Source organism: Pelodiscus sinensis, chromosome 29 (genome assembly GCF_049634645.1).
Source record: "Pelodiscus sinensis isolate JC-2024 chromosome 29, ASM4963464v1, whole genome shotgun sequence".
NCBI lineage: Eukaryota > Metazoa > Chordata > Testudines > Trionychidae > Pelodiscus > Pelodiscus sinensis.
This window is the reverse complement of record NC_134739.1, coordinates 14,757,939-14,779,963: the sequence shown is the minus strand read 5'-3', so window position 1 is coordinate 14,779,963 and position 22,025 is coordinate 14,757,939. Positions and strand designations below refer to the sequence as shown.

At 59.4% G+C, this 22,025-nt stretch overlaps 1 protein-coding gene across 3 annotated transcripts in view; it reads right to left on the bottom strand.

Annotated features, from left to right (window-relative positions):
* Positions 1–2,191: 2,191 nt before the first annotated feature.
* NGFR (nerve growth factor receptor) overlaps positions 2,192–22,025 on the bottom strand; it is a 48,087-nt gene continuing 28,253 nt past the window's right edge. For all 3 annotated transcript variants that reach the window (XM_075911716.1, XM_075911714.1, XM_075911717.1), the window contains exons 4-6: positions 13,976–14,219; positions 10,599–10,759; positions 2,192–10,061 (exon numbers count right to left, since the gene is read on the bottom strand). In XM_075911716.1, the coding sequence (XP_075767831.1) occupies positions 9,760–10,061; positions 10,599–10,759; positions 13,976–14,219 (707 nt within the window). In that variant the 3' untranslated portion in view covers positions 2,192–9,759. The remainder of the gene's footprint in view (positions 10,062–10,598; positions 10,760–13,975; positions 14,220–22,025) is intronic.

Below are 22,025 nucleotides of genomic sequence, written 5' to 3'. Positions count from 1 at the left end.
GGCGGCGCTGGGCACAGGGACTTGGCCAATAGGGTGGGTGCCGGTGGCAACGCAGGGGGTTGGTGCCATGAGCAGACTTAAGGGGCATGACCAAGGACAAAGCAGCGAAGAGGTGGCATCCTGGCCTCGTGAAATCAAAGGGGAGCTGGGACAGTGACAACGCCGGGCTGTGGGGTTTGCGCTGGTGGGGGCAGGTGGCACCGACTGAACCTCTCCAACCCGGCACTCTCTGGTCCAGCAACATCCGTGGTCCGGCAGGGTGTTACTGAGCCAAATGCCCACTTAGCAGGGGCCAAATTTCCTTCAGTCCCATCAAGTTTGTTTACAGCCCCCCGGCCTGGCTCTCAAGGGTCTGTGCTGTTGTTCAGCTCTAATTGACCCTCACGTTTTCTAGGAGTCCAGCGAGCCATGGCCGTGCGGGCGGTCGGGCAAATTCTCTGGTTCGGTGCCGGGCAGGGCCCAAGGGCGCCGGACGAGAGAGGTTTGTCCGGTAGGAGGGATCTGGCGCATGAGTGGGAGAGGCTGGGGACACAGCGTTTAGCGGCGGGGTGCAGGGGCAGACCACGTGATGTAGGGGTGCAGGCGGGCACTGGCCACCAGGAATCGCCGACAGAAATCAGATCTCATTTGTAGCCTGGAATTCCGAGCTGGGGGGTGGAACATGGGGGGGTCTCAAGAGAGTGGGGGGAGGGGTCTGGTGGCGATTTGTTTGAGGCAAGGGGGGGCTGATCAGCGAATAACAGCGTCAGTTAAGGGGCCATCAGTCGCCTGACGCTGGGGCTCATTACAGCACATGTGCGGCAGAGCCGGGGGCCCGCGTCTCGCTCTTCGGGGAGCAGTAAACAGCAGAAAGGAAGTTGTCCGGCCCGCTTCCCCAGCCCTGTCACCACTGCACGGCGAGCCTCTGGCTCCTTTCCAGGCCTGAGTGCTAATATTTTTCCTCCTGCAATAGCCATAAATTGGGTTTGTTTCCCAGCGGAATGGGGGGCAGATTACCCAGCCGTTCCCACGCTTGAAGGCCACCTTGCTGAGTCCCCCCTCTCCCCCACTCAGGGCTCTGCATCTGGGGAAGAGATGCTGGATGTGGGGCTGCTGTGAGCCCCCCTTGGACCTTTGCCGTTGGGATCTTCACCTTTTGAGTCGGGGCACAGGAAATGGAGAGCCCAGCCCACGCACCCCCCAGCGCTTCAAGACTTCTGGGAGCCGGGCCCTTTGGAAAAGCCTTAGAAACCCGGGTCACAGCAGCGGCCTATGGGGCCCGGCTCCCTCGTGAAACGGCAGGAGCCCCCAAGCCTGAAACCTGGGGGGAGGGATCTTTGCTCAGCTGCTGAGGCTGCTCAGACTCTGTCCGATGAGCCCCAGAGAGAAAAGTCTGCGTTAAAGATTCCTCCGCCCTGCGGCTTTTATTGAGGGTGGGACCCCAGGACACAGCTGACGCTCCCAGGACAGCCTCTCTCCAAACAACAAAGACCAGAATTTATTCTTCTGATATTTTTAAGGTTAAAAATCAAGCGGAGGGAGGGAGGAAGAAAAACAAATGGGCCTCCTTCAAAGACTCACTTAAATCCCCCTTTCTTCTATTAAACATGGGGAAAGAGCACAGTTCCCACTACTTAAAATCATTGGAGGGCCACCTTTAACTAATTTAGCCCAAGAGCACCATCATCACCTTAGCAGGGACACTGAGGCACAGACTGCCAAGGCAACTTGGCAGAGTAAATTTGGAGGTAAAATCGCCATTAGAATCCAGGTGCTCCCAGTTCACGAAGCCTGAAAAGCCTCATGACTGTCAGTGTTGCCTCTAATCGTTTCCATCCATGGGCGATTTTTTTTCCATCCGTGTGTGGAATATTTTTTTATGTGCACCAGGGCATGTGCACCACTGGTAGAAGCAACAAAACTGAGCTGTGGGTGCTCTGCTGCTCAGCTGGGCAGCATCTGAATCGCTCCTGAGTGGCTGCACAAGCGCCCAGCTTACAGGAGTGCAGATCACAGGCCAAGCAATAACACCAGCAGGCACATACTCCCAGTCCCAAGTTCTAGTGTGACACACACATGTGGACACAAGCCTGCACACACACGTTGTATGACCCACCAGTGCCCTCACACATGTGTGCTGACAAACACTATTACAAGATCACGTGTCAACAAAGGCAAAACAATCTCACACAAAATGCAGCCAAGACACATCAGCGCTGTATGCTGTTTATTCATGGCTGAAAATTACACACAGATAATGGCCCACACAAGCACAAGTTCATTCACGGACATACAAACACAACCTGTTGATGCTGACACAACCACGTCAGCCAGCCACCCGAACTCCCCGGCATGCCGCTGACACTGAGCCCGGCAAAAGCCAGGGACTAATCGGCTGTTTCTGATACAGGAATATTTATTCAGTCAGAATTTGTAATCGATCGGCATTTCTCGTCTCACAGAGAAACCCGAGGGATAACAACAGGTAGTAACAAGAGGAACGTGCTGTCTTTGTACAACAAAACATTATAAAACGCAACAAAAAATCTCCACGATCATTAACTTTGGCTTATTTTTTCCTCGTTATTTTTGACTCGCACCAGGAACGGGAGGCGTCCTTACCCTCTGCGCTGCATGAGCCCTTCTGCTTGGGATGCACCGAGGGGCTTTTCCCACAAGGCAGCTAGGACCTGAGACCTGAGCACTCTGCTCGGGAGGTACGAGCGTGAGTTTTGCTCCCGGCTGCACACACTGTGTAGTACCCGGTTAAAGGAAAAGGGGACTGGAAACTGGGTTAATTCAAGGGGTGCGAAGCCCAACTCTCCCCCTGCTTCAATCCCATCTGTAGCAGTTTCGTGGTTCCGGTAAATGCAACACGCCAGCCCCCACGGCAGCACAGGCTCTGCGGCAGCGCTTCCTGTACCGAGGGGAGGAGTTCTAACCCGCCTCTCCGCGGGGCAGGCGCTAGACCCAGGGAAGGCGATTACTGACCCGCCGTCTGCACGGAGAGTTAGGCCGCGGGAGCTGCAGCTGCCGTAGCCGAGTCGATTTTAACGTCAGAGCGCAGCCCAGGCCTCGGCGAGGCCCCGTGGCGGGACGGGGGCTTGGTTTTGAAATGGATTTGAAGGAAGCCAGTGCACGGTCCGGGTGCAGACAGGACGCAGGGCGTTGGGCATCTCTGGGATTTGCTCCAGGGCGGCTGGGCCGGTGGGTTTGGCATTGCAGCTTCGGGGAACCGGCTCTTCCTGGGGACGGGTCGTTGCTCCTTGTCTACAGAGAGATTTGCACGGAGGCGGGCTCCCCAGGGCTTAAGAAGTCATCCTCCACTGAGCCACGGCTGCCCTGGCGTGTCCACCCCCAGCTCCTGCATGGGTCCCTGGGCCGGGGCAGGCAGAGGGCGAGATGGAGGCTGCTTCTCTGGCTGAATCCCTCCTAGCAAAGGGCCCGGCCTCCCATGCCCGTTGGTACAGCCACGCTGCATGGAACCAGTCTCTGCCTTCCCCTGCCTGCCACAGAGCCACGGCCCCCATGGCCTGACTCCGCTCCTCTTCCCAGCCCTTTCCTGATCCCGTGCACTTAACGCCCCTCTTCCCCTGGAGACCCCAGCCTCCCACGCCCCCCGCCTGCTGCCGGGCCTGCCGGATCCTTCCTCCTTCCCGCACCTTGCTCCCAACACCCCTGAGTCCTCCCTTGTTCTGGGGGGGGGGCAGGCCCTCCCTGCACAGCTGCCGTGAGCCCCCGGGGTCCCTGCAAACGACCTTCGCTGGCTTGCCGGGGATTCTGGCAGGCAGCTGGGCCATTATGTGAAGCTGCTCTTGCAAGGGACAAGCGTGAATGAGAGCCTGGCTGTAAATGAACCCTTTCACCCAGCCCGGAAGGAACTCGGTGTTTCTCCTCCATGGCTCGTCAGGATTTATGGGCCGTGAGTTATCTGGGGATCTGTGATTAACGAGGCCTCTTTTCTGTTGTCGGCTTTGAGGCATCACAGTTCACATAATATAATCGAGTCCCTCTTTGTGGTGCTGGGTGACTTCTTGTGTAAGAAGGCAGATGAACATTAACTCAGAGTATTCCTTAGGCAGCGGAACATCTAAATCGCTCTTCATAGCAAAGGGCCTCTGGAGTTCTTCCATAAACGTCCTTTCATATTTTACACCAGTAATTTAGTCTCCCTGGATCTGTGTTTCCCATCTGTAAAATGGGAATAGCACGGTCCTGGCTTACAGAGTGGGGATGATCAGATACAATGGTGACAGACATTCCTCCATTGACTGTCCGCGGGTACGTTGCAAATCCCCATCCCAACCCCCAACAGAATCTGGTTTTCATGCCAATTTCCCACGTGCTTAAAACACGGAAACAACACAAACTACTGGAGCTGGTTGAAAATCTTCAGATAAAAGTTTTGTTCTGATGTTTTGTGCAGGGAATGTTAAAAAACAAACAAACCCGCAGAGTATTTTCATTTCATTCCAATTCAAATAAAAATGTTCCCTTCTCATGCTAATTTTCAATTTGTTAAAACCGAAACACAAATGGTCCTCTCAAATGAATATTTGTGTTCGGAAATTTCCCTTTGAAAAATAAAATAAAATGATATTAAAAACAAAATCTTCCTGTGATAAATTTCATTTTTGATGAAACCCTAATTCTCTGGTGGGAACAAAATGATTTAAAGAAACAAAACCCTTCAACCAGCCCTACAGAACTGAACCGAGGCTGCATTTCATTTTCAGAGTTCTCTGCGAGGCATTTTTGGCTGACACACAACACAAGTATGTTGCAGCTAGAATGTCCCCTCATAAAAGGCAACTCAAAAATTAAAGCTGTTACTTCACATACAATATCTAAGCACCACTGAGTCCCTGTGAAGAATCCCTGATCTCTTACATCCTGCTTCCGTTTCCGCATACAAAAAGGAGCATTAAGGTCTCGAGTGACATTTGAAAGCCCTTGTCTGTGTTGCTAATAACATCATTGATTATGAAAGATACAATTTCTCTGACTCAACTGGACTTTTTTATTGTTTCATCAGTTGTTGATATTTCTCTCCGTTTGACCTAGACGGCTAAGCTGCCTGTTTTGTGTCTAATGCATTAGCCCAGCACATTGGGCCAAGATTTTTGCAACTGGGTATACCTGAAAGGGGCCTGATTTTCAGAAAATGTCCAGCACCCGCCCTCTGAAAATCAGCCCTTTTCCAGGTGTCTTCACTTGAGTACCAGAAGTCACTGGTGACTTTTAAAAACCTTGGCCATTGTGTTTACATTTCTAAAAACCAAAGCAGGAAGGTTTGGATCGAATCCCTCCTTTTTCCATTGTCTTTTTTTGGTGGGTTTTTTGCTTAATATATCTGGGACATTTCTACACACATCAAGTTTTCTAAAACTTAAAAAAATATAACACTACACAGGTAAAACTTTTCAGAAGCAGAGGCCAAAACGATCCTCTCCTAAAGCCGTATTTTGACAACCAATTATGTGGCCAGATTTTCAGAGGTGCTCGTCTCACACTGACCTCATAGGGAGCTGCTGAGCCCTGAATCGTAAATCAGGCTATTGAATTGCCTGTCTTCCTAGGGCCACGGGGGTGGCATTTTCCAAAGCACTTTAAGGGACAGAGGAGTCCTGCAGCACGTTAGAGACTAACCGATTTATTTGGGCACAAGCTTTTGTGGGCAACGACCAAATGCTTGTGCCCTGATAAATTGGCTCACCCCTAGGGGCAAATCTACACTAGGAAATTATTTCGAAATAACGGAACGTGACTTAATAACTCCCGATTTTACAAAATCGAAACAGCGTGTCCCAACTATGGGAAGCCTTGAGATCACTCCGAGGCAGGCTCTATTACTATGGACCCTCTGCCCCGACGCAGAGCCCCAGGGAGCATGGGGGAGTGATTAGTTCCAATTACTCCGGGGAGTCGTTATTTCAAATTAGCGTCCTCCCCCGAGGAAAGGAGGAGTGCAGATTTCGAAATAAGCAGCCCCTTCTTTTGAAAGAACGGGCTTGGTCGTGTGGACGCGCCGCTTACACATTCGACCGCAGGGGGGTTATTTCGAAATAACGCCCTTGTGGAGAGCCGGGCTAAGGTGCCACAAGTTTTGCAGACACAGACTAACATGCCCACCCCTCTGGGAGCTCACGGGACTTGTACCCCCAGAGTAATGGAAGGTTTGAAGGGAGCTGAGCTCTTCTGTCAATTCCATTCTAGAAAACCAACTCTTAGCAGACCCCCCCCCTTCCTTTACAGCATAATGGGCAGCGCTTTCCAAAGCACCGACGAGAGTCAAGTACTCCACTTCCACTGACTTCCAGTGGGGCGTGGGAGCCGTCTCACAGCCGTGGGCACCTTGGAACGTTTCAGCCTGTCCCTTTAAAAAGGCCCGAGGTTCCACCCTGGATCTCTCTGCTTTGGTCAGTTACGTAGGGCCTTCCGCCTCAGCACGTCCTCCTCCAGGAGAGAACGTGTGCGAAAGCCCATTGCCCTCCCCTTCGTCTCCAGTCCGGGATCGTCACAAAACCCCTGAACTCAACCCGCCACGCAGGGACACAGGCAAACGGAGCGTTGCCACGCCAGGCAGGCCAGGCAGGCCCCAGGGGCTGAAAGGCACCAAGTATAACACGGTTCGTGCGGGAACGGGTGGCCCCCGACGCCGTGCTAAGGCAGCGTTGAACCGAAGCCTCGAGGAGCAAACCAAGGTCTCCTTCATTTCAGCATCGGGATCCACTTAGCAGGGGTCAAACCGGACAGTGGCATTTACAATTCTTAGTTCTCTCAGTCGGGGTCCCCCTTCCTCATTCAATACCAAGGGATCTGGCCGAGCGGGGGGCACGCCGCAGCTCTGGAGTGAGGTGATAACTACACGGCCAGCCATCCTCCGCTGAGGGAGGCCTGCCTCTCCGATTTCCCTCTGCAGGGACAAGGTCAGCACCGCTGGAGCCTGTTGGAATCAGAGCCCGTAGACATCCTCTCCTGGGGACACGCTGTCTCGGGGTCGGCAGGAAGCGGCCAGACCAGAGGTGTAAAAGGCAGCAGGGTGAGGGGAGTGTGTCTCCTCCCAGTTCCGCGACATTTCTTCATTAGCTTCCAGCCAACAGAGATCTGCAAGGGCCGGGTCAGCTTGTAGAACCGGAGACATTGGGAGCCCGATGTTTCCTTGTGCTCAGTAGCACAGCTGGCCGGCCATGTTCCAAAGAAACTTTTTTGCCCATTGGAAAAGGCTGAGTCTTGGAAACAGAAACCCCTTTTTTGCAGATAAGTTTTGACAAAGTTTTCTACTCAGCATACGGGGAGGGCGGGTTTCAAAACTCGTCTTTCATTTTGACATTTTCCAAATGAAAAATCACAGTTGTCCAGTCTACAGTGACTTTTCTCATAGCCATTAAGCTAACTGTAGTATCCACCCCCTCACAAGCCCTTAAAAGTGCTCGACGTTACAAGAAAATGCTTCAGAATGATTGAAATAAAAGGTTTGGCCCTGGACTGAACTTTTTTTGCTGGATTTTTCAATGTGCAAAAAACCGCTGCCTGTTGGACTTTTCTTCTCAATTTGGGATGAGAATATTTTTCAATAGCTCGAAACCTTTCCTGGGATGGGGAAATCGTTCCCAAGCAAACCCACGAATGACCTCCCATCTCCGTCTTCTGACGCTCGCGGGTCTGATCAGACGTTGAAGTCACGTTTTCTCTGCAGTTGGGCTGATTTCAACAGGTCCCACGTTCTACAGTCACGTTCACATTTTGTATTTTCCTCGCTCCACGGTCTTGGTAACTTACAAGTTCTTCCTCCTTGACGCCTCAGAGGGGAGGGGGGACACCTCGTCTGTAGCTGCTGGACCCCCCGCCCCCCGCAGTGGCGTGGTCTGCAGACACTGGCCTGCTGCGGTGCAGGACACTCCCACCCACATCTGGAGTGACGCAGGATTCCCAGCACTGTCCGGTGTCGCATTATGGCTCCTGCAAAGTCGTTCCCGTTCTCCTGCCGGCCACAGCGGGAGTCCGAGGGGTTCAGGTCAAACTTCCACTCGGGCAAGGGGGAGCTGCAGGGCTGGGAGGCGTCTGCTGAGGGAACTGGGCAGGGAACTGGGCATAGCTCCCTCGGCTTCCTGCTGGCGGGGGGCTGATACGGGAGCCCTTCCGGTGAAGGACGGGAGGTTCCTTCGAGTCACCCTGGAGCCTTCTAAGAAAGGGGGCCCTGTGGGCACTTGCCTGCCGGCGACCCTGGGCTGCCCCTCGCCTAGAAAACATCCCTGGTGCGCCCGGATCCTGCAGCGGGTGGCCGTGGCCGTCTTCCGAGTCGGTGCTTTCAAGCATCCTCTTCCAAGGAGGAACCGCTAGGGAGGGCCAGGCCCCTTGCTCAGGCAGAAGCCCAGCCCAGCTTTCTCCCGAGCCCCCGTCCACCGCGGGGAACCCCCCGTGGAAAACACTCCCCCGCCCCTTGTGCCTTTAGAGACGTTGCCGCGGCTGCCACACGACTCCCTGGGTCTTCGCGTTGCCGAGGGGCCTTTCCGGTTCGGCAGAGGCGCAGCTAACGCCGCGAAGGCAGCCGGGCCCAGGGCGCACGTCCAAATCCCTCCCCCCGAGCCTCGTGCCCAGCACCTCAGCTCCTACGGCAAGGAGTGTGGCCAAGAGCCGAGCGCTGTCGGGGCGAGGAGGAGGCAGCGCGGCCGTCGGCCCAGGTGTTCGTAAAATCAAGACTCGGCTTCCTGGGACGGAGCGGCTGGGGCGGTCCAGGCTCCCCGCGGAGGCTGCTCTCCACGCTTTGGCTGGCTCGCCCCCCGGAAGGCCCCCGTCGGTGTGTCTGGCTTGAGGAAGGGCGAGGCACGGCAGCCGCGGCGTGATGGGCGAGGACTGGTCTCGACGGGCTTCGTCCCACCTCGTGAGCGCTTTGCGGTCCTCACCCGGCGCCGGGCAGCTCTGACGAGGGGGCGTCCGCCAGGAGAGCGCGGGGCCTGTTGACCGCTGAGCCCCACGGTGGGCAAGCCGGGTTTCCCCCTAAGTAACTAGACTGGTGCTTTCCTGCGTCAGGCAGCCCGGCTGCTCCTGGCCCAGGCGAACTCTTCCAGGCCTGGGGATGGCGCGTCCCGCGGGGGCGAATGGGCCACGCTCTGCAGCACACGCTGGGCACGTCACAATTCACAGTGTAGATTGCGCCTGCTAGAAACCAAGCCCCCCCCCGCCCGCGCCAACCCCCCCAGCAGAGGGACAATGGGTGTTTCTACCAACAGACCCCCCCCTTTGCTCCTTCTAATTTATACCCCTCCGCCCCCCCATCCCACTCAATAACATCTTCAGTCCAACGTTAGTCACGAGCTGCAGCCCGTTCTCAGCCGGGTCGTCCTGCCTGGCTGGGCAGGTGCAATCCAAAGGGGGAGCGAAGGGGCAAACAGAAGGGGGGGCAGAGGAAGCTCTTGGGGGGCGAGGCAGACAAAGAACGAACGGGGGGAGAGAGACCTGAGAGCGCAAATGCGGCCGTTGTTCAGCCACCGGAGACGAGCCGTGGGGCGCGTGGGGGCGGGGCCTGAGGGGCGCGTGGGGCACTCCCACGCCGTCGCGCTCCTCGGCCCCACTGGGACTGAAGGGGCCACGGCCCGTCCGCCCTGCCAGCCCCCCGCTGAGCGTGGGCGGCCGTGGCGAGGCGGGTGGCAATTGGGACAATACTGGAAAGACGAGGTCGGTGCCTACGGGATTGTTCGTACATGGCGGGGCCCCGCGGCGGGGGCCCCCGGTTCCTTCACTTCTCGCCGGGGGGCGGCAGGGGGTGCCCCTCCCCCCTCACACCGGCGACGTCGCGGTCGACTCGCTGTACAGACTCTCCACGATGTCCCCCCGCTGGATGCGGCGCAGGGCGGAGAACAGGGCGTCCATGGTGGCGCTGTCCTTGCTGGCCCAGTCGGCGAGCAGGGCGCGGGCGGGGCACGCCTCCTGCCGGAAGGAGTCTATGTGATCCTCCCTGTAGCCCAGCTCCCCCGCCAGGTGCCGCCAGGTGTCCTCCGGGGAGCTGGTCAGCAGCTTCTCCACCTCCTCCTGCTTGGGCGGCGGCAGGCTGGCGTAGGGGTGCCCCTCGCCTTTCAGGGCTGCGCGGGAGGGGCAGGAGCAAAGCAGGGTCACTAGGTGGCGGGGCGAGAGGGGGCGCAAGGCGCCGACAGCCCCAGAATCGGGGGGGGGCAGTGCTTCCCAAGGCAGGGGCGTCATTTCCCCAGTCCGGGCCCAGAGAACCCCAGGGGGGCAGAGCCCTCGGGAGGCACCGTGTCCAGCCCCCGGCCCGAAGCAGGACCAGCCCCGACTCAGCCATCCCGGCCGGGACTTAAACACCTCGAGGGATGGAGATTCCCCCCTCCCTCGGGAACCATCCCCGTGCCTCATCCCCCCTCCTAATCTCCAGCCTAGATCCCCCGCTGCAGAGAAATTCTTGTGCCCCCCAATAGCCCTTGTAGCATCACCCCACTGATCCAGTCCTGGGCTCCCCACTGTCCCCAGCCCCTGGCCAGCCACTCCCCCCAATCCTGACCCACCTCTCTGTCATGTCTGACCCTTCCAGCTCCTCCAGCCTGGAACCGCAGCCCCCTCTGCATCCCCCCTGCGCTCTGCCCGCGCCCGGCTGGGGGCCTTACCCTGCACCTGCGCGGTCTGCGTCTGCGGCTGCTGGTCGTGGAGGCTCTGGCTGTCCACGGAGATCCCGCTGTCGCTGTGCAGCTTCTCCCCCTCCGGCGAGGGGGTCTGGTTCACGGGGCGGTTGTTGGCGCCCTGTTTGTTCTGCTTGCAGCTGTTCCACCTGCGGAAGGGACCCGCGAAGAGGAGTGAAACAGCCGGTCCAGCCGCCTCCGGAGTTTACCGTCACTCAGCCCAGGGCCTCCTCCCCCCGCCCCGCCCCACCGGGCCCAGTCTGCCTTAGGAATGCCGACCCCAGGGCACCGTGGCACAAAACCAGACCCGATGCCCTTAGAGCGCCAGGCTCCACCATCCTGCTTACGCGGCAGAGCCGTCACACCGAGGCCTGGACCGAGATCTGCAGGGTGCTAGGCGCTGCACAAACTCAGCACTGCCCCTTGCTGGCTGAGTCGGAACTGGGCCAGGTTCGTCTCCGCTACAGCGGCACAGCTCCCGTGCGGCAGACACTTGCTATGGAAGGGGGGGTGTTTCGCCTTCGACATAATGAACCCACCTCTCCGAGCCATCGGTCTATCTACATCTGCCGGGGGGTCCGGTCTCCTGCACTACGTCGCACGGGGCGCAAATTGTCGCCCCGACTCTGAGTGACGTAGCTAAGTTGACCTAAGTTTTAAGTGGAGACCAGGCTTAACTCTTCCACCAAAATCAGTCGTGGCCTGGAGGTGCGTGTGGCCGCCGCGCCGGCTGTGAGCCCACTGCGATCAGGAAGGAAGGGTTCAGTTTGCTCCTAGCGTTAGCCAGGATGACTCAAAAGATTTAAGCCAGAATTAGTCCTTGGGGCCGACTCGCGGCTTTTCTCCCCCGAACTCACCGGCAGGGCCTGGAGTTCCCTGTCAACGCAAACTTCCCTTTAACCAGACATGTATTTTGTTTTTAAATGGGGGATGAGAACCGGCCTGCCGGCATGTCTCTGTGCTCAGGCAGGCCTGTGTGCACACAGCTATTAGGTACCGCTCAGCAGGTGAACACGGCTTCGTATCTTAGGCTGTGTCTAGACTACATGCCTCTGTCGGCGGAGCCATGTAGATTAGACAGATCGGCAAAGGCAAATGAAGCCGCGATTTAAATGATTGCGGCTTCATTTAAATTTACATGGCTGCCGCGCTGAGCCGACAAACAGCTGATCAGGTGTTTGTCCGCTCAGCGCACTAGTCTGGACGCTCCCCTGTCGACATCAAAGCCCTTTGTCGGCAGCCCCGTTATTCCTCGTGGAATGAGGTTTACTGGGGCTGCCGACAAAGGGCTTTGATGTCGGCAGGGGAGCGTCCAGACTAGCGCGCTGAGCGGACAAACAGCTGATCAGCTGTTTGTCGGCTCAGCGCGGCAGCCATGTAAATGTAAATGAAGCCGCGATCATTTAAATCGCGGCTTCATTTGCCTTTGCCAAAACAACAAATCTACATGGCTCCGTTGACGGAGCCATGTAGTCTAGACGTACCCTTAGAGACGAACGTTAACGCGGAGCTGTGTTAGGTTCACACTTGGCCACTAACGTCAAGAGCAGCACCAGTATCCCACAGAGCGAGACACGACATTTAACGTTGGCAAATATGAATCCGGTCAAAATCAAGGGCCAGGAGCTCTGGGAGGGTGTGGCGTTGTGGCGTGGCACGGATTGCTTTGTTCAGAACCAGGATGCACGGGGTCAGGCCTGCTGGCCGAGGGGGGCAAAAGGGACAGTTGACTCAGGGCCCAGCAATTTAAAAAGGATCCGAGGCTTCAGGCCACCACCTCGGCAACCAGACCCTTTAAATTGCTGCTGTAGCCCCGCATGGTTTGGTCAGTGGTGCTGGGGGGTGTCCGGAGCAGGCTAGCCCCTAGTCCTGCCTCTTCTTCCAAGGCTCCACCCCTTTGGGGGCGGAGCTGAGTCCTCCCCCCTGCATCTGACGCGTCTAGCGCCAGCCCTGTACAGGGAGGGGCACACCGTGGTAGCAGGACAAAAAGATAAAAAGGTGAATTTTAGCTGCCTGCTTTTCACTTGCAATGGGTCTACCACCAAAATAGCTAACGGGGGTTGTAATCTGAGAAGCAAACCTACTGTGTGAAGTGCTCATGGTGCAAGAAACAGCTTCCTGGAGAGAGTGGAATGGAAACCTCCTTTTCTACTTGTCTTTGGACGCTGAGGCTGGTCCTGGGGGTGTGCAAGCACGCTCCCTTGCAGGCCTGTGACTCTGGTTTAGTCTCTTGGCTGCTCGTTAGTAATGCCCGTGCGTGTCCGTCGGATGAAAGGGCTACATTGTGAACCATGCTCCAGCTGCGATTTTGTGGGCGCCTGTCCATGCATGTCCGGCTGGGCACGCACGCATGTGAAGGCATGTGTTTATGTGCTTGGCGTGCACATGGAAATTCCTGTGAACCGGCGTGTGGGGGTGTGCATGTGAATCACTGCACCAAGCAAAGTGCATGGCCCCGGGGGTCTGTGTGCACGCACATGCAAGTGAATGTGAATGCAGTGACTCAGTGCCGGGCGGGGGAGTATGTGTGGCCCCATGCGGTGCGCCAGTGTGAACACGCTTGGGGGACCTAAGGGAATGCCTCGCGGGGGAGGGTCGCGGGGGGGCTGATCCGTGGCACCTCTACTGGGATCGCCCAAGTCAAGGGGAGCTTCCTGGGCAGCAAATTCAGCCTCCTCCCAAGCAAGGGCCGGGCCGAGGGATTATTTCCAGCGTGTGGGCACGTGGAAACGTCACAGACCTTGGAGCAAACGCTGAGCCAGCTGCAGCCTGCATTGGCCCCAGGTGCAAATCCCAGCGAAACGGAGAGAGGGAGCCAGGAGCAGGAAGTTTGGGGATTACGATCACGGCCAGGGCCTATTTGAAATCTTCTAAAAGCCCCTCCCCAACCTTATGGGAGGGACACTGGACCCATGTTCAACTGATTGCTTGGGACAAATAATGACTAAAGGATCAAGGAGTGCGGGCTAGAGGTTCAAAATAAGGGAGCCGGATGGGGACACCGAGCAGAGAACCCCGGACAGCGCCCACTGCTCCTCAAAGCTGTCGATGGAGCCAGTGGACGCCGCCCAGAGGAACTCTGCCCGGATTCGTGACACGAGGGAGGAACGGAAATAGGCCCCACAGTCGCAGAGAACCCCCTCGTCTAGCATCCTCCTCCTGCTATTAAAGATGGCAGCTTTCGCTAAGGCCAGGAGGAGGTTGACGAGGAGGTCTCGCGACTTTCGGCCAGGGGAATGGGCCGGCTAACGAAAAAGCAGGACAGGCGGAGAGAGAAAACAGCTCATGCGCCCCCCACTCCATTGCTCAGTCTGGGCCTGGCGCCCCCCCCCCCCGTCTCTAGAGCCCCTCGGGGCCCTGCCTACCTTTTGAAAGCGATGTAGGCCACCAGCCCCACCACCACGGCGGCCAGGATGGAGCAGTAGACCGGGATGAGGTTATCGGCAGTGCCGCGGCTCACCACTGGCTGGGAGCTGCCCAGGACGGTGGTGACGGTATCGGCCTGGGTGCTGGTGATGCCTTCGGTGTTGTACGGGTCTTTGGTGACAGGCGCGGGGCTGTCAGACCCCATCAGGGTCGGGGTCTGAGGTGTCCAGCGCGGGTGAAGCTCTGCCAAGGGGAAGGAGAATGGAGTTAGCAAAGCACCCCCTTTCTCCGCTCTGGCCCGCCGCAGGGGCTGGGAATAGCCCGGGCGCGAGGCGCGGTGCCGCTAGAGGTACGGGGCCGTAAGACTCGCCACCCTCTGAACAGCGGTAGCCAGCTCTCTCCAAGGAAACTCCGCGGGTACCCAAGGGGAGGGGCCAAGACAGGGCTCCGCCCCCTCCTCACAGAGACACGCCCCTCAGGGTTAGCCACCTCTGCCCTATTGACGGGTGAGCTGTGAAAACAGAGACGTTGACGCTCTCTGGGTGGGGCTCGCGGGGGGAGGAGCCTTTTTATCTCAGGTGTAACTAACCCAGCCAAAGGAGAGCTGGGACGTCCCGGCAGAGGGGGGCTCCCGCAGGAAGTCCCCAGCCCCCCAGCTTGCAGCCGAGCCTCTGTCTGCCGACCCCAAACAGGCCACGCCCTCCCGAGCGCTTTGGGGTCATCCCTGGCCAGGCAGCGGGTCACGAACCTCCCGCCCTCCCTCTCAGTCGCCCTTCTCGTTAGCGCCCGCAGGGCAGCGGCGCACCCATGGGTGTGGCATTCCAGAGAGCCGGACCTTTTCCACGCCCCATCTCCACCCCTGAGCCGCCAAGCCCGCCTGGGGCCGCTCTGAGCTCTTCCGCGCTTGCTCTTCTCCAGATTTGTCTGGGGGGGTTTTGGCCTTTTTTTGTTTGCATGCTCCAGGGCTTTGCCGACTCGCTCGCTAACGGGCGTGAAATCGGAGACATGCCGACCAAATCGCAAAGGGCAAAGGGCTCTGGGATCGCGGCACGACGGCCAAACGCCAAGGGCGGCGTGGGAACGGGGAAGGGCTGGCGGCGGCAGGGACGATCAGTCAGCCTCAGCCACACGCCCAGGAACATCCCGTGGCAGTCGGGAGCACGGCTACTAGGCCGCCTAGGGCCTAGTCCGCTCTGCAGCAAAGCAGCTGCGTCTCCCTGAACAGACAGCACTTCTGAGAGCTTCGGGGCCTGCAGATCGCGGGCGTGAGGCTGTGCCGGGGGGCAGCACGCCTGGGAAGAGATCGAAAGCGTGGCAGGGAATCAGCTCAGCCCTGTTTGCGGTAACCCAATGGCCTCCCGCCGAGCCGCCACCCAGGAAGGCTAAATGCAGGGAAGACGCCAGCTGCCGGCGCGCAAAGCACTGCCGATTCCTAGCAAGCACATGGAGCAGGCTACGTAGCACTGTTCGCCCTGAAGGATCTCGACGGCCACCGCAGTTTACCATGGACACCGAAACTTGTTCACCCACCGCTGAAATGCAGCCTCCTCTGGGGTGGAGCGAAGGCCAGCTTTTGAACAGTCTTCAAAGCGGTCAGCTGTACCCCCTAACACACCTGAAACACACCTTGATTCAGGGTTAGAACTAGGGGTCACCAAGGGTATGTCTAGACTGCATCCCTCTGTCCTGGCCATTGATGGGCCTAACCTCTATGAACTTATCTATTTTTTTTAACCCTGTTGGGTTCTTGCTCTTCACAACCTCCTCTGGCAGGGAGTTCCACAGGTTGACTGTGCGCTGGGTACAGAAATGCATCCTCTAATTTGTTTTAAACCTGCTGCCTATGAATTTCATTAGGGGTATGTCTAGACTGCATCCCTCTGTCAGCAGAGGGATGCAGATTAGGCAGGTCAACATGGCAAATGAGGCAGGGATTTAAATATCCCGTGCCTAATTTGCATAAAAATGGCCGCCACGTTTTGCCGACTCAGCACTTTGTTGGCAAAAAGCGGCCGTCTTGAGGGGGATCTGTCAAGGGAGAAAGCTGTTTTTGACAGATCCCTTGTAGCTCCTCCCTGGAGCTATCATCCCTCGGCAGGCGGACTCCCTGGAAGACAGTCAGGAGCAATCCTGCAACGGCAGGGGATTAAACTAACAGGCCTACGGCTCAGCTAGCTGTGCCATGGGTGCGAGGCCGGAACCCGGTTTAGGAGACGTGCCGCAGCCGGCGTGATTGTCACAAAGGGCCAGGTGTTCTCCTGCGATATCTCCCGCCGTAGGGCTGGTCTGGCCTGACCCAGCTTTGCTGACGAACCCTGGCTTGCTCAGAGCCTGAGGCGAGAGATGTTCCTTCTGCTGTTCCTCCTCTCGGCCCGCTGCGACGCAGAAGCCGTAGCTGGCCTGCTGGGGTTGTTTGGTGGATCGGCGCCACCCAGGCCCCGGAAGGCACTGCTTTGTGCAGATACAGCAATTTGCTCTACATAGGAAGGGTGGGCTTGTGGGCATCAGAGAGGGGTTCAGGTCCCACCCTGCCTCAGCCTCTCTTTGGACCTCAGTTTTCAGTCTGTACAATGGGGATAATACCATTTCTTCCACACCACCCATCTTCCTTGTGTGTTTAAGCTGGACTTCCTCAAAGCAGTGATGCCAGCGACTGGCAACCGAGGCTCGTGAAAGAGCTGCACGAGTGGCGTCCTCCATCTCAGTGGGATGTAAGACTGCCGTAACCAAGAGATCTCCCGGGATACAGCAGTTTTGCTCACTGCGCGTGTATGCCTAGAATGTGCTGTGGGTGCAGGTTGAACTGGAGCAGCACTGTGCCTGGCTACTGAGGGAGCACCCGCCGCTTCCCGTCATTGCTGGGGGCAATCCCCTGGCACCTCTCTTCACATGCCCTGGCTCTATGCATGTGTCACTGTAGTAACACCGGTAGGGAAAAGAACTACACAGATGGAAACCAGCAGAGTCTGGCAACCCGGGTTGATTTAGTTGGGATTGGTCCTGCCTAGAGCGGGGGGCTGGACTTAACCTTCTGAGGTCTCTTCCGGTTCTATGGTTCTATGAACCCTGCGCATGGGCAACGGTAACAAAACGACTCGTGGGCCACATACAGAGCCCCGATGGGCTGCATGCAGCCTGCGAGCTGCATGTCGCCCACCACAGTGTTATGCACTTAACTCTCACTGACACCCATGGGAGTTAGGTGCATAAATACCTTTGGGGATCAGGCCCTTACTTGTCAGGGGAAGGACTCTCTGACTGCCCGTCCATACGGGGCTTCGCGCAATGGGGCCCCAACCTCAACGAGGGCTCATGTTGCAAATACCTAGGAATATTGCGCTATCCAGCCGCTCTGGGCGTTTAGAACGCTTCCCGTCACTGGTCCATGGCCTCTAGGTACTAACGTGTCGCAACGGCACCATCTGAGCCAGACGCAACGGCCTCGCAGCAAACACACGTTTGCCGGGAGCCCTGTGTGCAGCAACGCCACCTGCCTTAGCAACACACATGGAGCCAGGCCGGGAGCGCGGGTCATCTCCGGCTCCATCCAGGTGTTCCTCCCCTCCCTCCGGCTCCATGGCACCTGCCCGCTCTCCAGAGTCGGGGAGCAGCAGCGTTCCCGGCTTGTTCTCCCCTTTGCGCCCAGGCTCTCCTGTCTTCCAGGCATGCCCAGCCAGCTGGATCACACCCTGGTCTCTGCGCTCCGGAGAGGAGAAAAACATTTTCCCCATTGGTTGGTTCCCCGTGTGCAGCCAAGAACCGCACCCAGACATGCCTGGTGAAGAAAATGTGTCTCGTCTTGTACCCGGGAAGCAGGGAGGGGTCCCAACGCTTCGTTGCTGGGGAAAAGGCAGAACGCAGGGCGGGGCTGTTACGAAAGGTGGCAGGGAGGGCGAAGGCAAGGCCCGCGGGCCTGTGCTTTTATGGTGCCTAGCAAGAAACAGTCTCTGACACACCAGTGTCCCACTGCCAGGAGAGCGCGAGAGCTGAGCTGCCATTTGGCTCCCGTCTTAGCGCTCCCCGGTGCCACCCATCCTGCCAAATCGGCTGCTTTCCTCATTGCTCAGCGCCCTCGGCTGTCTGCTCGGCGAGGATGGAGCAAGCCACAGTCTGACTCCAGCACCGGCATGTAGGCTGTTCCGCGCTGCAGGCTGTGGGTTCTAGGGCCAACAACTGGAATGTCCCACTGTAGCCTGGGGTTCTAGCACCAACCGTTGGAATGTTCCACGCTGCACCCTGGGGTTCTAGCACCAGCTGTTGGAGTGTTCCACGCTGCAGCCTGGGGTTCTAGCACCAACCGTTGGAATGTTCCATGCTGCAGCCAGGGGTTCTAACACCAGTCGTTGGAATGTTCCACACCAGCCGTTGGAATGTTCCATGCTGCACCCTGGGGTTCTAGCACCAGCTGTTGGAATGTTCCATGCTGCAGCCTGGGGTTCTAGCACCAGCCGTTGGAATGTTCCACACTGCAGCCCGGGGTTCTAGCACCAGTCATTGGAATGTTCCACGCTGCAGTCCGTGGCGTTAGACCCGTGGTATCTTTCACCCTAGGCTGTTCCTGTGCACGAGAGCAGGACAGACCTCAGCAGTGCCCTTGCAGTAGCTGCCTGAGTTCCTAGCCTGGCAGGCCCAGCTCAGAACGTGCCTGCACCAGGCTGCACTCAGACAGCTGTGTCAGAAACACGCTGCCGATGAAAACTTGCTCCAGGCGAGATGCCGTTCATAGCCCTTAAAACCCCCTTTGTCCGTACTCAGGGTGCACAGGCCACTCGGCCGCTGAACTGCTGTGTACGCAGGGCACGGCGCCTGGCGAGGGCCCTATTCTTGCCACGGGAACAGTCCAGCTGGCGCACCGCAAGGGACCTGGCACAAGGGAACGAGGCCAGCCCAGATCCAGAGGGGAGTTTCTCAGCCTGGCCACAGTGCACCGATGGCTGCTCCCGGCTCCGGCTTGTACTGACTGGCAGCCCTCCCCACCCTCCGCTGGACTGGCACAGACCCCTCCTGTCGCGTCCCGCGCTGCCTCTTCAGAGCCCGGCTTGGGGAGGCCTTCGTGGCCACTTCCTGCTGGGCTCCGAGCCCGCCCCTCGTGCCCCAGAGCGTAAGTCCTGCTAACAAAGCCCGCCCTTTGTGCCTCGACTTCTGGCTGCATTTGTTCAACCCTGCAGAGGGAGCAGCCGCCCCGCGCTCCCCCTGCCTTGCCGCAGTGAATCACAGGCGCCCCCGGCACAATGGTCTCTTCTCAGCGTCTGTTCTCGGGGCAGGGAGCACGGCTCCATCTCCAGCCCAGGGGGAAATCGGTGCCCTCCCCCGCCCCTGCCACTGGCCCATTGCGCCATTCATGCTGCTAACGAGCTTTCAGAACAAAGGGCGGCCCCTCGCGGGCTGCTCCCTGGGCCCCTGCGGGCGGCGGCGCCAGCGCGGGAACGGGGGCGACGGCCGGGCTCGGCTCGTGTGCGCCGGGTTCCTTCCGCGCACCGCGTCCCTCCCCGCCCCGGGCGCAGCGACAGGGCTGATCGGCACAGAACGTCGAACCGGGCCTCGCCCGAGCGTCACGCCACACCAGGCCCACGCGCGGCCGTAGCATGGACCCGCGCGCCGTGGCCGGAGCGGTCCCAGCCTCGCCTGTCCTGGGGCCGGGCTGGGAGCTCACGCCCACCCGCGGGTCACATCTCACCGCAAACGTCCCGGGCCTGGGCCTCCCCCTTCTCTGCCCAGGCTGCCTAGCGGAGCCCCGGACATCTAGGCACCCCCCTGCCATTGCTCCTTCGAGGGGCTGTGGCAGAGCCCCAGGCTGGCATTGCAGCTCAGCTGGCCCCGAGCGCTCACCCCAGAGCTCATGCCAGGCCCCGGACACCCCCCGGGCACCAGAGCAAGCAGGGAAGGAGCTGGGGGGCGGGGCCCTCAGGCAGGAGCTCGCGAGTCTGTTCTGTCCCACCCACCCGGCCCGGTTCCCTGCCCTGAGATTTGGTTTTATGGCCCCGTTCTTCCCCTGCCGCGCGCTGGAATAATCCCCTGGAGAACTGTCCCCCGGGCGCCCCCTCCTCCGCCCAGCGCCCCCCACCATGCAGCCCAGCCCCCCCACGCTGGCATGGCCGAGCCGGACGCAGAGGGCCCCAGGGAATCTCAGTCACCGACCCCGCGTCCCGCCATGCCCGGAGCCTCGCTGGACCCCCAGGGGGACCCTGCAGGGCTGTAGGCAGGGGCTGTCCCTGGGCCCAGCAAGAATCAGGATGCAGCCTCGTTCCTACAGCCGCATGCACAGGCCAGGGCGTCCCGGGGGGGTTCCACCCCCTGTGCATGAGGCTGCGGCCGCACCGACGTCCCGCCTGGGGGCCCTGGCACATTGCAGCCTCCTGCTCCAGGATCTCAGAGCGGCTCTGTCCAGTCCCCGCCCCCGCCCGAAATGAGCCCAGTAGCTGCTCCTGGGGCCTGGCAGCTCCGCGCCCCCCCCCCACCTGGCAGCCGCCCAACGCCTCACCCGAGCCCTTCGTGGTACGTTTTAAAGGCAGCAGCAGCAGCAATTAATTCCCACCAGAGGCAGCCGGCTGCCAAGCTCCGTTCTGCAGCAGGCCGGGTCGGCCAGGCTCCATCTGCCTCGAGCAGCCTCCGACGCCGCTCAACACCCCCCTTCCTGGAACTGCCGGCCCATTACTTTTATACGCAGCAGCAGCGGCCCCCGGGCACCTCACAGCCCCTCCCCCCGCCGCCGCCATGAGCCAAGATGCAGCCACTGCTGGGAAGTCACAGACCCCCTGGCACCACCCAGCGCGGCCCCCAGCCGGGCACATGGAGCCGCAGACACCGAGCCCCGTGGTCAGCGCGTGGGCTGGCTTGTCGGGCCCTGCCCGCGGAGCGAACAGCCCCCTAGTTCCCTGCGAGTCTGGGGTGAGGTCTTTGCCCCCCCCGGTTCCCCCTGGGCGCCCATGCCCCTGGCGGTGGGAGGAGACTGTGCCCCCTTCTGCCCCCGGCCAACCAGGGTCTGGGGCGGGGGGCAGGCGCCAAGTCTCCTCCTGCCCTGCCAGGAGCACGTGGCACTTCCAAGCCCCGCATGCTCCTATGAGGGCAGAGGAGACTTGACGCCTGCCCCCCGCCCCCAGGCCCAAACTGAGCTGGGGTGGGGAGGGGCAGGGCCTCCGTGGGCTGGATCAACCTGCTTGGTGGGCCCAGGGCCACCCAGAGGGGCAAGTGGGGCAATTTGCCCCGGGCCCCACAGGGGCCCCCACGAGCATGTCTGAGGTCTATAGTATTTTTTTATGGAAGGGGCCCCCGAAATTGCTTTGCCCCAGGCCCCCTGAATCCTCTGAGCAAACCTGGCTGGGCCGAATCTGGCCCATGGAGGCCCCGGTTTAGAACCAGCACTCCGACCCCCGGCCGTCCAGGGGCCCCGACCTAGCGCCCGCGCCGCACACCGAATTCGGCTGCCGGCTGATCCGTCCCAGCCCCAGTGAGACACGGAGATTTCCATTGGTAGCGCCTTTGCCTGGAGCACCCCAAAGCACTGGAACCAGCAGGACGGAGCACCGTTATCCGCTTTATGCACCAGGGGAAACTGAGGCCCAAAGATGCTGAGGGGAGGGTGGGCTGAGTTCACACAAGGCACGCTCCCCTGATCTACTCGCTGGGCCGCAGGGCGAACAATGAACGGCCGCCTAAGAGCATCCGACGGCGGGGAGGTACCCGGCCCCCTGCGTCCGATACGGCGTTCTCTCTGCCTTGGGGCGCGAGTGGCCCCGACTGTGCAGTGGGGCGCAGACTCACTGGTTCCTGCGCTGGTCTGGGAGGCCTTTCTACATCTGCACTGGGGGCTGGGGAGAGCAGGTCTGGAGAGCTCGGCATGGCCCGCTTTACCGGAGCGCCCTGGGAAGCGGGGGGGGGGGGCGCGGGGGGCGGCCCTGTGTCCCCAGCTGGCTGGGCGGCCTAGTGGCCAAAACAGGACTCCTGGGCTCGGGGCTAGGCTATTTGAGCAGTGTCACAATCCAAGCGGGGTGCTGGGAGCATCATTCGCCTTGTGCCTCAGTTTCCCCTTTGGTAAGGGTGGGGGCTAAT